The 13,253-nt window shown below is 41.9% G+C and overlaps 2 protein-coding genes across 2 annotated transcripts; both read right to left on the reverse strand.

Annotated features, from left to right (window-relative positions):
* Positions 1-741: 741 nt before the first annotated feature.
* LOC130175227 (uncharacterized) lies at positions 742-2,147 on the reverse strand. The gene is made up of 4 exons (XM_056385587.1): positions 2,034-2,147; positions 1,848-1,940; positions 1,565-1,734; positions 742-1,449 (listed from the first exon to the last, which is right to left on the reverse strand). The coding sequence occupies exons 1-4, from the start codon at positions 2,142-2,144 to the stop codon at positions 834-836; spliced, it is 990 nt and encodes a 329-aa protein (XP_056241562.1). The 5' UTR covers positions 2,145-2,147; the 3' UTR covers positions 742-833.
* A 2-nt stretch (positions 2,148-2,149) lies between these two features.
* On the reverse strand, positions 2,150-4,813 carry LOC130175069 (homeodomain-interacting protein kinase 1-like). The gene is made up of 5 exons (XM_056385353.1): positions 4,696-4,813; positions 2,803-2,994; positions 2,476-2,657; positions 2,189-2,368; positions 2,150-2,153 (listed from the first exon to the last, which is right to left on the reverse strand). Exons 1-5 carry the CDS (start codon positions 4,714-4,716, stop codon positions 2,150-2,152), a joined length of 579 nt encoding a protein of 192 aa, XP_056241328.1. The 5' UTR covers positions 4,717-4,813.
* Positions 4,814-13,253: the final 8,440 nt, after the last annotated feature.

Here is a 13,253-nt window from a genome sequence, read left to right on the forward strand (position 1 = left end):
TTAACTTTACAATCTAAGTTTGATTTTGTTTTGTCAAAATAGACAGAGTTAATAGTGAATGTCATCCAGTGATCTACTCATGACACTTCAGTTACACAGTCTATACAACAACCTGCATAAAACAGTGTTTGTTAATTTTAGAGTGTTAGATTTAGATGCACATTGAGGAGCTGCTTGAAAAAAAAAACTAATTATATTACAGTCAGTTCTTGTATGTATGTGCAGGCTTTACTGAAAATAGTTGCCAACGACAGAGATAGTGTTGCAAGTCGTCCAGGGAATGATATGGGGCCCCTTTAGGGAGGTTTCTTACTGTTACATCATTGCAAATTGTCCATTGGTTGTTTAAGGGGTCGGACCACCTTCAACTAAACCTCTCTAAGACTGAGATCTTAGTCAAAGACTTAGCCAGCCACTCAGTCCCTGAAACAACCTACCAAATGCTATCAGAGCATAGGCGTCCCTGTCTATATTGAAGAATTTCTTGAAGACTCATCTCTTTTGAGAGCACCTCCTCTCCTAACACCTCTAACACCCTAACATGTCTAAGTACCACTTACTATACACTTCTTTACCTGATGTCCTTGTACTTATTGAAGAGGTGTTGTACTTAGTACTTACACCAAGGTCTCCTACTACACTGAAGCTTCAATGATCTCCCTCCCTTGTAACTTATAAAGCATCTGACAAATGAGTAAGTGTAAAATGTAAATGTGTTTTAGTAATGAAGATAGTCTGCAGTGCAATCAATCAGTCAACTGTATTTACAAAATGTAAGTAAAATGACAAGACACAAAGTAAATCATCAAAAGTCAGAAATTATGAATAAGAAATCAGTCCTCCACAACTGAACCCCAGCAGGAAAAGGGAGCTGTGATTCGACTGAAAAATCTGCTAATCCTCTGCAGCAATTTTTTGGGATGACCAGAGGAGGATGAGGCTGTTGCAGTGGAGTCTGTTGGCTTTGCTCCATTGGAAGAGCAGGCAGCAGGATCTTCATCACGTGCGAGGGAATCTAGTCCTCCATCAGAAGACCAGGCAGCAGGATCTTCATCACGTGAGAGGGAATCTAGTCCTCCATCAGAAGACCAGGCAGCTGGATCTTCATCATGTGCAAGAGAATGTAGTTCTCCATCAGAAATCCAGGCAGCTGGATCTTCATCATGCGCGAGAGAATATAGTTCTCCATCAGAAATCCAGGCATCTGGATCTTCATCATTTGTGAGAGAATATAGTTCTCCATCAGAATACCAAACAGGTGGATCTTCTTCATTGGAGGAAGCGACTGGAACCCCATCAGATGACCCAGTGAAGGGACCATCGTCATAGGAGACAGTGGCTTTGGTTCCATCAAATGACCTGGTGGCCTCACCTTTGGAGCCACAAGTGTTTACCCTGTTTGAGTCCTCCATTGGGCAGATGCTCATCATAATTTGGGAGGTGGTCAGACTGGAAGAAGCATGACAATCAATTAGTGAATGAGTTAGTCAATTAATAAAGCAATCAGTCCATCAAACCTCATGTGTTTTCTACTACCAGTGTGAACAGAAACGTGGTCACTTACTAGGCTCTGTTCTCGATGTACCCTGTCAGGTGGGTCATTGTGATGAACGATTGCTGTAGAGCTTGACAGGGAGAGATTCTCTGATCCCCATCAAGATGCAGCAACATTTTCATGAAGTCTACAAAAGCCCTCCGGTCCTCAAATTCAGCTGCCTCCCTTTCTGGGTAGATCTGAATTTGGAAACAGATTCAGGTAAACTAATCCAGCTGCTATTTCCCAGAGACAGATAAATAACTGGTACTGATTCAGCCATTACTTGCTCAACACAGCAGAGAGTACCTACATTAACCAGGTCATCCAGAGAGCTGGGCAGTGCAATGAAGGTGTGCCGCTCTTCTGGTTTGACATTGTTGGCAGCTGTATATTCTTCTGGCGTCTGAATGAACAAAATATATATGAGAAAAGTTTTAAAAGAGCTCAAATAAAATGGATGAACCAGGTGGAACAAAGAAGAACAAGGTTATGCTACCATCAGCCTCCATGTTGGGATGCCAGCAGCCTCCTCCTCACTGAAATAGTACTGGGTATATATCCCAGCACGGAGCTGGTGGTCCTCCGGCTGACCCAGAAACTCAACCATGCACTTCATCTGGAGACAGAATATACAAAATCACATCAGCTGACATTCTGCATGAAGTCTCCACTTGGTTCTGGACATTTGTCTGAGGTAGATGACCTACCATCTGATAGTCACAGTCGACAGGAAAGAGGTTTTGAGCGAGGTAGAGGAAGGCCAGGACACAGCCGACTCCCCACACATCTATAGCCTCGGTGAAGGGAAAGCCAAGGGATATCTCAGGAGCCCTGAGGAGGGAAGACATGAGCCAAAGATGAGAAATTTGTTGGAAAGCTGAATAATGTGACTATCAGGAATAATGACACCAGCTGAGCTGTGTAGCTCTGCTACCCACCTGTAACCGGTCGGCTGAAGCTCCAGCCCAAGTCGGACTTTCGAGGCTGGAATGGCTTCACCGAAGTCTATTAATTTGACTCTGAGGGGCTGGTCCTTCTTGTCAACAAACATAATGTTGTCTGGTTTGATATCGGTATGCAGAATACCGAGACCCTTCAGGGCGTCCAAGGCCACCAACAGCTGCAGGACAAAAGAAGAAAGACATGTTTGATATTAAGTTTTCCATGTACTGCTGTTTGAGGTTTGGTTTTGGGCTAGGGTTTCCATCACAGATGAGTATTAAATGTGTCAAATAAAAGATGATTGGTTCAATATGGTTACATACCTGCTTTGCGATTGGTCGGATCTCCCTCAAAGACAGAGACTTCCAGTTTCGTACTTCGAACAGATCATAGAGACTCACGTCCAGCATTTCAAATGCTAGACAGTCCTGTCCCATATATTCAAATCGCTCGAAGAACTTAACCACATTAATGTGGTCTGGATTCAGGACACTGATGACCTTTAATATGGACACCTGGAGGGAAAAGCAAAGGAAAGACATCAACAGCTTGTGATACATAATCTGATAGAGCAGACAAAACCTGAGCACAGGAATATAATCAAAGGGAGCAAAAAGATCTACCTCTTTCTCAGCGTCCTGAATAAAATAAAGATCCTGCTTAAGGATCTTAACAGCCACTGTCTCTTTTGTTGCCAGATTCTGGCACATGGCCACTTTACCAAAGCAGCCTTCACCAATAAACTCTAGGACGGAGTAACTAGAGGAGCTGCTGAACAGAGTCTGACCTGCCTGAACCTCAGGTGCTGTCAGTGTGACTGTGGAGACAGAAGGTGAACATGGAGACAAAATATGTGAAGTCAGTGTATTCGGTGTGTGTGGGTCATTCAGTCAACACAACATGAACAAACACACAGCTGCACCATGAGTCCTGTCCTTGTACTTCTGTGGTTGTCATTTTAAGACCATGTGAATAATAAAAATGTATCAAAATTCAACGGATGTATTTTTTTTAAGAAAACAGATCCTGGTGTTGTACACCATCGTGTCCAGCATAATGTGACAGAGCTGCTCTGTCCTGTTTTACATTTAAGGTTTTAAACTTGATGTTTGAGAACACAATGGTGTCCCCACTGTGTTTTCATAGCAGATATATTCAGCATAAATTTTGTCTGTTAGTTTAGTCTATCTTACCTGATGCACCAGGGGTGTCAGAGCTCGGCCATGATGACATTTTTTCAAAGTCAGATCTTCTCAGTTTAGGCTGAGTGTGAACTTTCAGTCTTCTTAAATTCAAAACGTGTGTATGTCTTCTACAAATGACTCTTGTCTCAAATGTGTGTATGTCTCTCTCAGTGCTGATAAAGAAATGACCAAGAAACTCACCAAAAATCTGCTTCTACACCTGTACATCTTATGACATCATAACACCATGTAGAACTCACTATTGTGTTGAGTTCTGTTCTATTTAGAACTCAGTGACACACGAGTTAAAACGCAGCGGCTACTGCCCAAGAAACATGTTTTCATTCAAACAGAAATCTTTGCCTGCACTTCAACAATTTTTATAGAGTATTACTACTACAACACAGATATCATATTTAGTGTTTTTGTAAATTGTATTCTGATGCTTTGCTAAACTTGTTTCTCTCGTTGCCAATAAATCATCTTTGAATTGAATTGAATTGAATTGAAGTGAGAGAGAAGTAGAATTCCCCCACAAGAGTCCCATCGGTCAGCTGGTCCTGACACTGTAACTGATCAAACAGTACTGTTCAACCTCAGACCAGCACTGCTTTGCAACCACTAATAAGAGTAAACCAAATGATCAAGTTAACAAAAGTTGTCTATCTGGAACACTGGATGAATCAAACCAAAACTCATATCAAACTGTTGTCTGGCCCCTAAACCATGACTGCAAGCTCTTTACTGTCAAAGCTGAGACAGATGCTCAGTTGAAAAAAAATGGTTTGTACTTAAGTTTGTGTGTTATTATCTATTTATTTATTTATTTATTATTTGTTTGTTTGTGTTTTGTCCAACTATTGGTTGGACACAGTTTTACAAACTTAATCCTTTGAATAATCACAAAATAATAAGCTGATTGATCCATTATGAAAGTAATGATTATTCACTACGGAAGCTATCATAGAAGTTTGCATGAGTACTTGTTTCACTTATTTGTGATGATTGATACATTTTCCTGATTATACTCACATACTTTAAGTTGAGTAACATTTTCGGTGCAGTACTTTGACTTGTAATGGAGACCTGTTGATACCAGAGCTCCAGAGAGAAACCTGGGAAAAGAGGTGTAAAACTACATTAAGATGGTTTTTGGTTCTTAAAACCACAAATATCTCTTCTTATGGATCAACACTTCAAATAAAACAGTGGGAAAGTGTCAAATATGGGAGCTTTAAAATCCTGTAACGTGCAGTTAATCCTGTTGTGAATCTCAGACTATTATCATTTCTCCTGGCTAAGATTGCCAATGATTACTATGGAGTCATGGTGGGAAATTTTTTTCTGAACTTTTGCGTTCCTTCACATTAAGTTTTGAACTTTGTTGCCTCTGGCTGTGAGCAAAGCTGCAGCTGCTCTGCTTGGCTGTGCGTGTGGTTTCTGCTGCTGTGGTTCAGTCTACATCCGTGATTTCTACACATTTTGTTGTGGATATTCACTCCTGAAGGACAAATCCAAATATTTTTGGTGAATTCTTCGTTTCTTTCTCTTGGGGCCACCATTTATAATTTCAGCATCAACTTTTTTGTTCTTGTCATGATTTTAGTGGCAACTACACGTGCTTTAGACTTTTATTGCTGTTCTAAATCTAGCCTTGCTCCAGGCTCCAGGCACAGGTGCAGTATGCAGTGTTCAGGTGAAATGGTAAATGATATAATCAATTTGTTCGGCTAATGTTGTTATCACTAGCTGGCTGTCAGCTGCTAACTGTCAGCATTGCCGTGGAGCACATCACGGCAATGTTAGCACAGGTTGAGGCTGAGGGTTGTGGCTAGATTGTTGTACATGGTAACTTTGTTCAGTTGTGCTTCTTGCTGTGTGTTTAGTGTTCGTCTTCACTGGGCTTCATTACACCTTGCTGACTGAGAACATGAAGCGAGGCCGGAGGTGTGGCAGAGAAGCATTTGTTTTGGTCTGAGTTGCTTGTGATTTAGTGCAAAATCTAGTGGCAGCGATCATTTACAGAACCTTTAATGGTCTGATGTTCCCATGTGGCCATTATCAGAAAGCTCTGCGTCAGTTACATTGGATACAGGTTCAGTAAGAAAAGCTACGTTGCCATTAGGCTACCATGACACACACATACATTTACTTCCTAAGTTCTAAAAATGTACTTTCCTGGTCCCCAGTACCTTAGTATTTGTTCCTAAAATTGTTTTCTGCTGTTTGAATGTCCGCCTCCTCCACATCCTGTTCACAAACCAGCCCACTGGCTCCGAACTCCACAAGGAGCTGTGGTATCCCTGTGCTGCGAGGCCCTACCCTCCACAACTAATTGAGATGTCTGTGAATCCTGATAGAGTCACATCTTCCCCCCAAAACTCATGGGATCCCTGAGTGAAATCCTATAAGTGTATCACAGAAACCGAGCAGCCTTTTAAGTTAAGTTAAGTAAAGACTAACAGAGCCGGTGGCACTCTAGGCATTTTCTTGATTTTCGTAGCAGCCAGCCGCAGGCTCTCACGGCAATTGGCCCTGGAAAATTCTCTGGTATCCCTGAAATAAGCCCCTCAGGGAGAGAGAGAGAGAGAGAGAGAGAGAGAGAGAGAGAGAGAGAGAGAGGGAAGAGAGATGGGGGAGAGGGAGAGAGAAGCAAATGATGACAAAAAAAGAGGATTTAAAGTGATTTAGCTAGCAGGACAAACTCTACACAGACATATGCTATTGCAAAGTTGTCCTCTAAACAATATGTGCCATTTGAATGGGCGCAAGCTTTCATAAAAACTGTCTGTGGATTCAGGGTTTGATAGCAACCACAGCACTTTTGAAATGAGTGTAGATTTGCCAACTGACAGGGATTTTGATGTATAAACAGCCAACTCCAAAACATGACATTTCCAAACAGTTAACACACGGAGCACAAGGAAGAACTTGAAAAACGTATTTCACTGCCTTGAATACATTTACATCAGCTAAAATTGACTACAAAATAAATGTTTTACAAGAAAACAAGAAATGATGTAAAGAAAATACAGAATGAGCTATATTAAAGCAAAGAACGGGGGTGATTGAATCCAGCCGCCTGTGTATGAGTCAGTGTGAGTGTGACTAAAGGGCTTGCTGCCATATGCACCACTATCTCCCCTCAGCGTCCAGGTAGCTGGAGGTGGCAGCTCCTCCGCCCCCGAGCGCCGGGCCGTCTGATCAGCTTCCAGACTCCCACTCGCCCTCCAGGAGCGACGAGTCAGCCTCCGCCACCGGGCCCGATTTAACCACCGCTAACGCTAACGTGGTGGGGGAGAGCAGCAGGTCCTCTGGAGCTTTCACAGGCTCTCTCCATCAAAGGCTGGATGACAACCTGAAAGCCACTAAGTGAAGGCAGAGAGAGAGAGAGAGAGAGAGAGAGAGAGAGAGAGGTGGGAGAGGAGTAATGTAAGTATGAGTGGAAGAGAGGGAGATGGAAATGTGGAGGACGAGAGACAGGAAGTGGAGGAAAGCGGGCGAGAGAGACAGACAGAGATAGTGAGATTGCCTCTGCCATTATGAGAACAAAAGTTTGACTAATACAGGTTTTTAAAGGCAGACGAGACAAGCTGTTTTTGCCAGAGCTGTGTTGCTGTTGGGTAGGACAGTCTCTGAAGCAGCATTCAGACACTAAATCTCTTGGTTGGAAGCCAAACAGGATTGGTTTTAGGTTGGCAGCTTCTGTAAGATACTCTAATGCAATTAGAGATTTTCAAGGTGTGATGACACATTTCAGGAGACATTTATGTTCTGTACTTTGTGCTTAAATGAATCATCCTCCTGCCTCTTTAACACCTACTTTAAGGTTTACTCCGTGCTCTTTTAGAAGCTCCACAAAAATGAATTTCACTTTGTTGCGGAACCATGAATGACTCAAGAAAGATGACTTTGCTCTTTGGTTATTATTGGAACAAAGTCATCACTGTTAAACCCAGTTGTAACTGCAGCAGAAACACCTGGATATCAGGATGACTCCGTTGGGCCAGTACCAAATGCTATCAGAGCAGCAGCATCCGTCTCTATCTTCAAGAATCTTTTGAAGGAGACTGTCCTGTAAAAATCGAGCCCATAGGTCGTCATAGTTCCTTTTTTTGTGAAGCGACATCTGGTGGCTGTTGTAACTATGACAGGAGCAAAGGGAAAAGTGCGGTGACTTAGTATGAAGAGCGACAAAGTCCCTGTCAGGAGGAGGCTGTGGTGGATGGATGCGTCACAGGAGAGTGGACTTCAATGTGAAAGAAGAAGTTTTTGTTCTTGTTTCGTTCCATTGACTAACATATACCATGTACTTTTGGAGTGCTTCTTGACCTGATCTCCTGGCACTTATTGAATAGATGTAGTACTTAGTGCTTATACATCAAGGTCTCCTACCTCACTGAAGCTTTAGTGATGTCCCTTACCGGTAGTTGCTTTGGAAAAAAGCATCATAGATGAGTAAATGTAAATGTAAGTATAGTAGGTCAAAGCTGAAGTTGGATGGAGCTTTGCAATATTCAAAAGACATCAAGAACAGAGGTTTGAATAAGGAGTCTAACATTCCCCTTCATTTTTACTTTCATATAGCTAAGTGCTTGAGATAAGGTGGCAAAGTGGATTTACTATTGGGAAAATCAGTCCTACCCTCACTAAACCACAATGATGCATACAGCCAACATTTCTGTCTAGGTTCTGTTGAAATCCCTCTGGCAAACTTGACAAGAGAGACACAGACAATACCATTTTAGCCCGAGTACATCCTGCTCTGCGAGAAGTGTTCACAACAGAATGGGGCCAAAAACAGGATTAAAGTCAGGCAGCTATACAGCAGCCATGTCTGAACAGCTAAAAGAAGATGGCATTACAGACATACTGGCATGAGTGGTATTTTGTAAAAGGATGTTGTCACTGCCTTTTAGTCACCAACAAACATGACTAGAGCGTAGGAGCACACAGGTTGGCAGACAATCAAACCAGGGTCCTTTCTTTCCTGACATGTACATTTGTTCCCCCACCTCTCATGGATTTAGAAGCATTGAATCAGTTTGAGTGTGGGCTTGTTTGAGAGCGATGCACCAATCCACTGATTTTTTTTCAATTCATAATGAACGGACTGAGGGGATTGTGTCAGGTATCCAAATCAGATGGTTGTGTCATTTTGCTATGTAAATCCAAAGCTGGCACGGAATATCATCACCTACGAGGGTGTCTGGATAGCGGTTTCTGTGATGTCCTTGGCTTTCTTCAGCAGGCTGGCAGACCATGTTGGAGAGACATCAGACATTTGGATGCCAGCTGATATCTGCAGGACCCTGCTCCTTGGTTTGGAGAAACTCATAACCAATGCATTCAAAGTGCACCTACAACTACTGCTTATTGGATTGTCTGGGTTTGCCACAGTTTAGCTCTCATTTTTGATAATATCGTTTTCACCAACATAATTGCTGAGATTTGGATCCTGCAGCATGTTTGATGATCAGACAGATTGTAAACAAGCCAACAGCAGCCAAATGATCGAAATCACTTTGCTTGGAATGAAACCTCAAACTCAGCACACCCCAAATCTCTTTAATAATCTCCAACTTTAGAGGAGAACTGTGTTTGTCCTGAACTACAGAAAGTATAGAAGGAGACAGATATTACAGAGCATGAAAAGCTCGTCCTCAAGCACAAAAGTGATCTATTAATAGTACATTTAAATTGATCCAATATAATTGCCTTATAACGACATACATAAATTCAATTCCAATATCCCAGACAGTCGTATGAGATGTAGAACAGAGAAAAAAATGTCCATTGCATGTGAAGGTGTAAATACATACAGGGCTTTTGGAAAGGAATAATTGACACAATTTCTAACATTATCCACAAAGACATCGCTGTATGCCCAGAGATTTGTATAGTCTTCTCCCAAAAACATTCTCCCTAAGAACTCATGAAAGTAAATTGGTCCACCTCTGCCTGTTACAAGTGAAACGTCTCATTGCTAGAAATTGGAAAAGTGTTTGTAGTTCATATGCAAACCTTTGGATCAATGAACTTTCTTCTTGCGTATCATTTGAAAGGTACAGAAGCCCCGAAAGGCAAGTGAATTTTTATTTCTTATTTTGCCAGGATATGTATATTTTGTCATTTGAGGAACTGCAGTTTTTGGCACATCTGTGTTGTCATCATATGACCAAAGTTTAATTCTTAGGTCTCTTATCTTCACAATAACTGATTAAAAACACCTGATTGCTGAAAAAAACTGTGACTATATATAAGTGTCTAGTGTGTACAAGTGTTTTTTTATAAAAGCTAGTAAGTGGACCTTGAGTCAAGATTATTCTGTCAAACAATGGTCAAGGCTAGAGGACCTTTCTCACTCAAGACCTGACTTATAACACACTGGATTTATCCTTCAACATTACAAGAAAACAAGCCAAAGTAATTTAAAGTAATTTAAACAACCCCAAAGTTGATTTTCTTAAAAGTATAAAACCTCAGTTGACTGTGTGAAATTTTAATGTTTCCTCTGGTTTTCTTCCTCGCATTGTTCATCTTAAAGTCCTTCAGGCTGTTATGAAGGGGTTTCACAATGGTGCAATTAATACTTTCCAAGAGAAATGTATTCAGATATCATGAGAGCGAATGTGATTTTCTATTTAAGAAACTCAGACTCTTTCACTGAGACAAGTAAACCACAGCTTATCGTGTGCAGAGGTTACCAGGTTGTGTTGTGTGCCAAGCAGCTTCTCTTTTGTCTGTCACCTGTTGTCTTCTCTTCCTCTGTCTGCAGTTGTGCTTCAGTCCTGGATGACCTCCAAGATGTCACCTCCCTTCACCATCTCTCATGCGCCACCTGCCATATACAAACAGATTTCAATGTCTAATCAAGACTATTCACTTTCTCCCCCCATGCCTTATGCTAAAAAAAAACCCTGTTTCTATACCGACTGTGGATTTTCATACAACTCCACACATTCATTAACAGCCCTTGAGTGCAAGCTGGAAATTCAGCAGATCGGGTCAAAGCATTTGGAGCAGAGAAGACAGCTCTCCCTTGCTCGCTCGCATTGGTTTCCATTCATGGCGCCCTCAAGGTTAGCAGATTAGCATACAACATCAGATGTGGGCATTCACAGGCGTCCAGGAGACCACTCAGGTCCCAGCTCATGCATACACTGTGTGTGCTATTAGCATGCATGCCAGTTATCTGCCTGACAAAATGGGTCATGTTGTGTCATGTAATGTCATGTCATGTCATGTTGCGGTATGAAGTTATCACATCATCATAATCAGGATACATTGTGTAGCTGTCAGTGAGAGTCACAGCCTGTGTCTTGTCATGTCGCTCTGCATCATGAAGAAACATTTTTAGACTTTTTCCAGAGGATTTATAAACACGATGAAGCTGAGGGAAAACCTGGACCACACAAATCTTTTCGGTTTTGAATCACATCGTTAGACTTCAAAGCGGGGTGAACTGAATTTTTTGGGTATCTTTTCAGATCAAGGTTGCTGTACTTCTCCTGCTGCTGAAAATCAATATCAATGCTGGGACCCAATCCTCTCTTCACAGAACTTGGCAACATAGCGTTTGAAGGGCTGTGCAAAAGGTTGTCAAACTGACATCACCATGAATTAAAGAGTTTGAATGTTTCTGTCTTTTGTCACTGAATCTTTCTACAGTATTAATGTAACTTTCGGTGTCAGATCCTGACACCACTTCAAGACAGAAATGTGCTGATTGTGACCCTCAGAGAAAAGAGAGTGATTTTTGTGTTAAACTGTGTCAAGTGGGAAACCAGGAAAATGTGAATGTTTTTCTGTTCAGAGCATGTTACCTGTGCAAATGTGTCAGACTGTCCTCCTGTAAAAAATGAGCCCATAGGTCGTCTGTGCAGCAGGTAATTATGACACAGAGTTACGTTTTATTGCTAAGTGACATCCAGTGACTGTAGTTATTATAACAGGAGCAAAGGGAAAAGTTCGGTGACGTAGTATATAGAGCGAGAAAGTCCTCTGTCAGGATGAGGTTGTGGTGGATGGATGAGTCAACAAAACATAAGAATATGACACAGGAGAGCAGTGTTTGATTCCCATGTGAAACCACATGTTGATGTTGTAACCATGACAACAAAGATAGTTAAATCTTAAGGAGGTGTTTAACCCAAATCTCTATCTTTTCCTAAACCTAACCAAGTAGTTTTTGTGGTTAAACCTAACCAAGCCATGACCGCCATGTTTATTGTTGTAACCATGACAACTGAGGTCGGGTACACCTGCCGCCCTAGGGTGCTATTTCAGGAGAAACTCCCATGGGTCATATCAAAGGGTTGGAAAAGGACTGGTTGAAATGGGAATAATGTATTTGTGTTCAGGTAAAACAGTTTTGTACTTTCTAAAAAAAAAAAATCAGGTGTGCACAGGAAAACTAGACAATGGCAAAAGACCAACAGCAAGTCAAGAACACTCTCCAGGGTGTAGGTGGACACGTTTCCTTGTCAACGAACAAGAGAAGACTTCATGAGCAGAACCTGAGAGGATTCACCACAAGATACAAACCCCTGGTCAACCTCAAAATCAGAAAGACTAGAGTTCACAAACACACACAATAAGAAACCAGTAGAGCTGCGGAACAAAATTGTATGGACTCATGGAACAAAAATCAACATCTATCAAAATGATGGAAGGAGGAAAGAAACAGCTCGTGACCCAAAGCCTTCACCTCATCTGTCAAACATAGTGGGTATATGGCTCCACTGGAACTGACACACTGGTATTTAATGATGATTTCACTGGTGATGGATGATTGCAGAGGTCCACAGGAGCAGTCTGTGCCTCAGATCCAGACAAATGCATAAAAACTCATTGGACAACATTTCATCATTCAGCAGGAAATTGATCTAAAACATACAGCAGGAGAAACCAAAGAACATTTCAGGGAGAAGAGGTGGAATATCCTAGACTGGCTGAATCAGTCACCAGATCTCAGTCCACCTGCTGAGGACCAGACTATAGACACAACACAAACCCAAAGCTTCTGTCTTTGTTTAGGTTCATGCAAAATGTCCAAATCAAAGCAATAATATCCTCAATATCATGCTACACCATGAGATTAATGCAGCTGCAGTCAGGAGAAAGGATGACTCCCAGGAGTCATCACAGCAGTGTCAGTATCTCACAGAATCACTCTCATGTCCTGTTCCTTTCATATGGAATACAAACTGATTATTCAGACAAACTTCATCATATCTGTATCATACAGGAACAGGCCAACACTGGCAAATATCCAGGATATAATGAAAGGCCACTACCAGCCTGGCAAGCACCTCAGTCTCTGCACACTCCTCAAAATAAGCCAACAGAAATGAAGTATGATTGAGAAGAGTCCAGAGTTCATAAACCTGCAAACCATCAGCAAGTTTATCATGAGCACCGAGCAGAGGAGCACAGGTGCAGCAGACATTAGGAATCATAATAAGCAATGATGATCAGCCTGGAGGAGGGGGAGGAGGCTGTGAAACAATGGGGACAGAAGAAATGAGAGGGAAGATCAATAACCAGGGCAGGGGGGGTCTCCTTGCTGACAGCAGTCATTACCGTGA

Source organism: Seriola aureovittata, chromosome 9, assembly GCF_021018895.1.
Source record: "Seriola aureovittata isolate HTS-2021-v1 ecotype China chromosome 9, ASM2101889v1, whole genome shotgun sequence".
NCBI classification, from domain to species: Eukaryota; Metazoa; Chordata; class Actinopteri; order Carangiformes; family Carangidae; genus Seriola; species Seriola aureovittata.

Bases quoted from the DNA above. Each gene is read 5' to 3' on its own strand.
- LOC130175227 (XM_056385587.1), bottom strand. From the start codon at position 2,144: ATGGTTGAGTTTCTGGGTCAGCCGGAGGACCACCAGCTCCGTGCTGGG. The intron at 1,735-1,847 runs GTAGGTACTCTC...TTCCAAATTCAG, and splicing joins CTCTGGATGACCTGGTTAAT to ATCTACCCAGAAAGGGAGGC. The intron at 1,450-1,564 runs GTAAGTGACCAC...TGCTTCTTCCAG, and splicing joins TACATCGAGAACAGAGCCTA to TCTGACCACCTCCCAAATTA.
- LOC130175069 (XM_056385353.1), bottom strand. From the start codon at position 4,716: ATGTTACTCAACTTAAAGTAT. The intron at 2,658-2,802 runs GTATGTAACCAT...TTTGTCCTGCAG, and splicing joins TCCGACCAATCGCAAAGCAG to CTGTTGGTGGCCTTGGACGC. The intron at 2,369-2,475 runs GTGGGTAGCAGA...TTCCCTCCTCAG, and splicing joins CTTCAGCCGACCGGTTACAG to GGCTCCTGAGATATCCCTTG.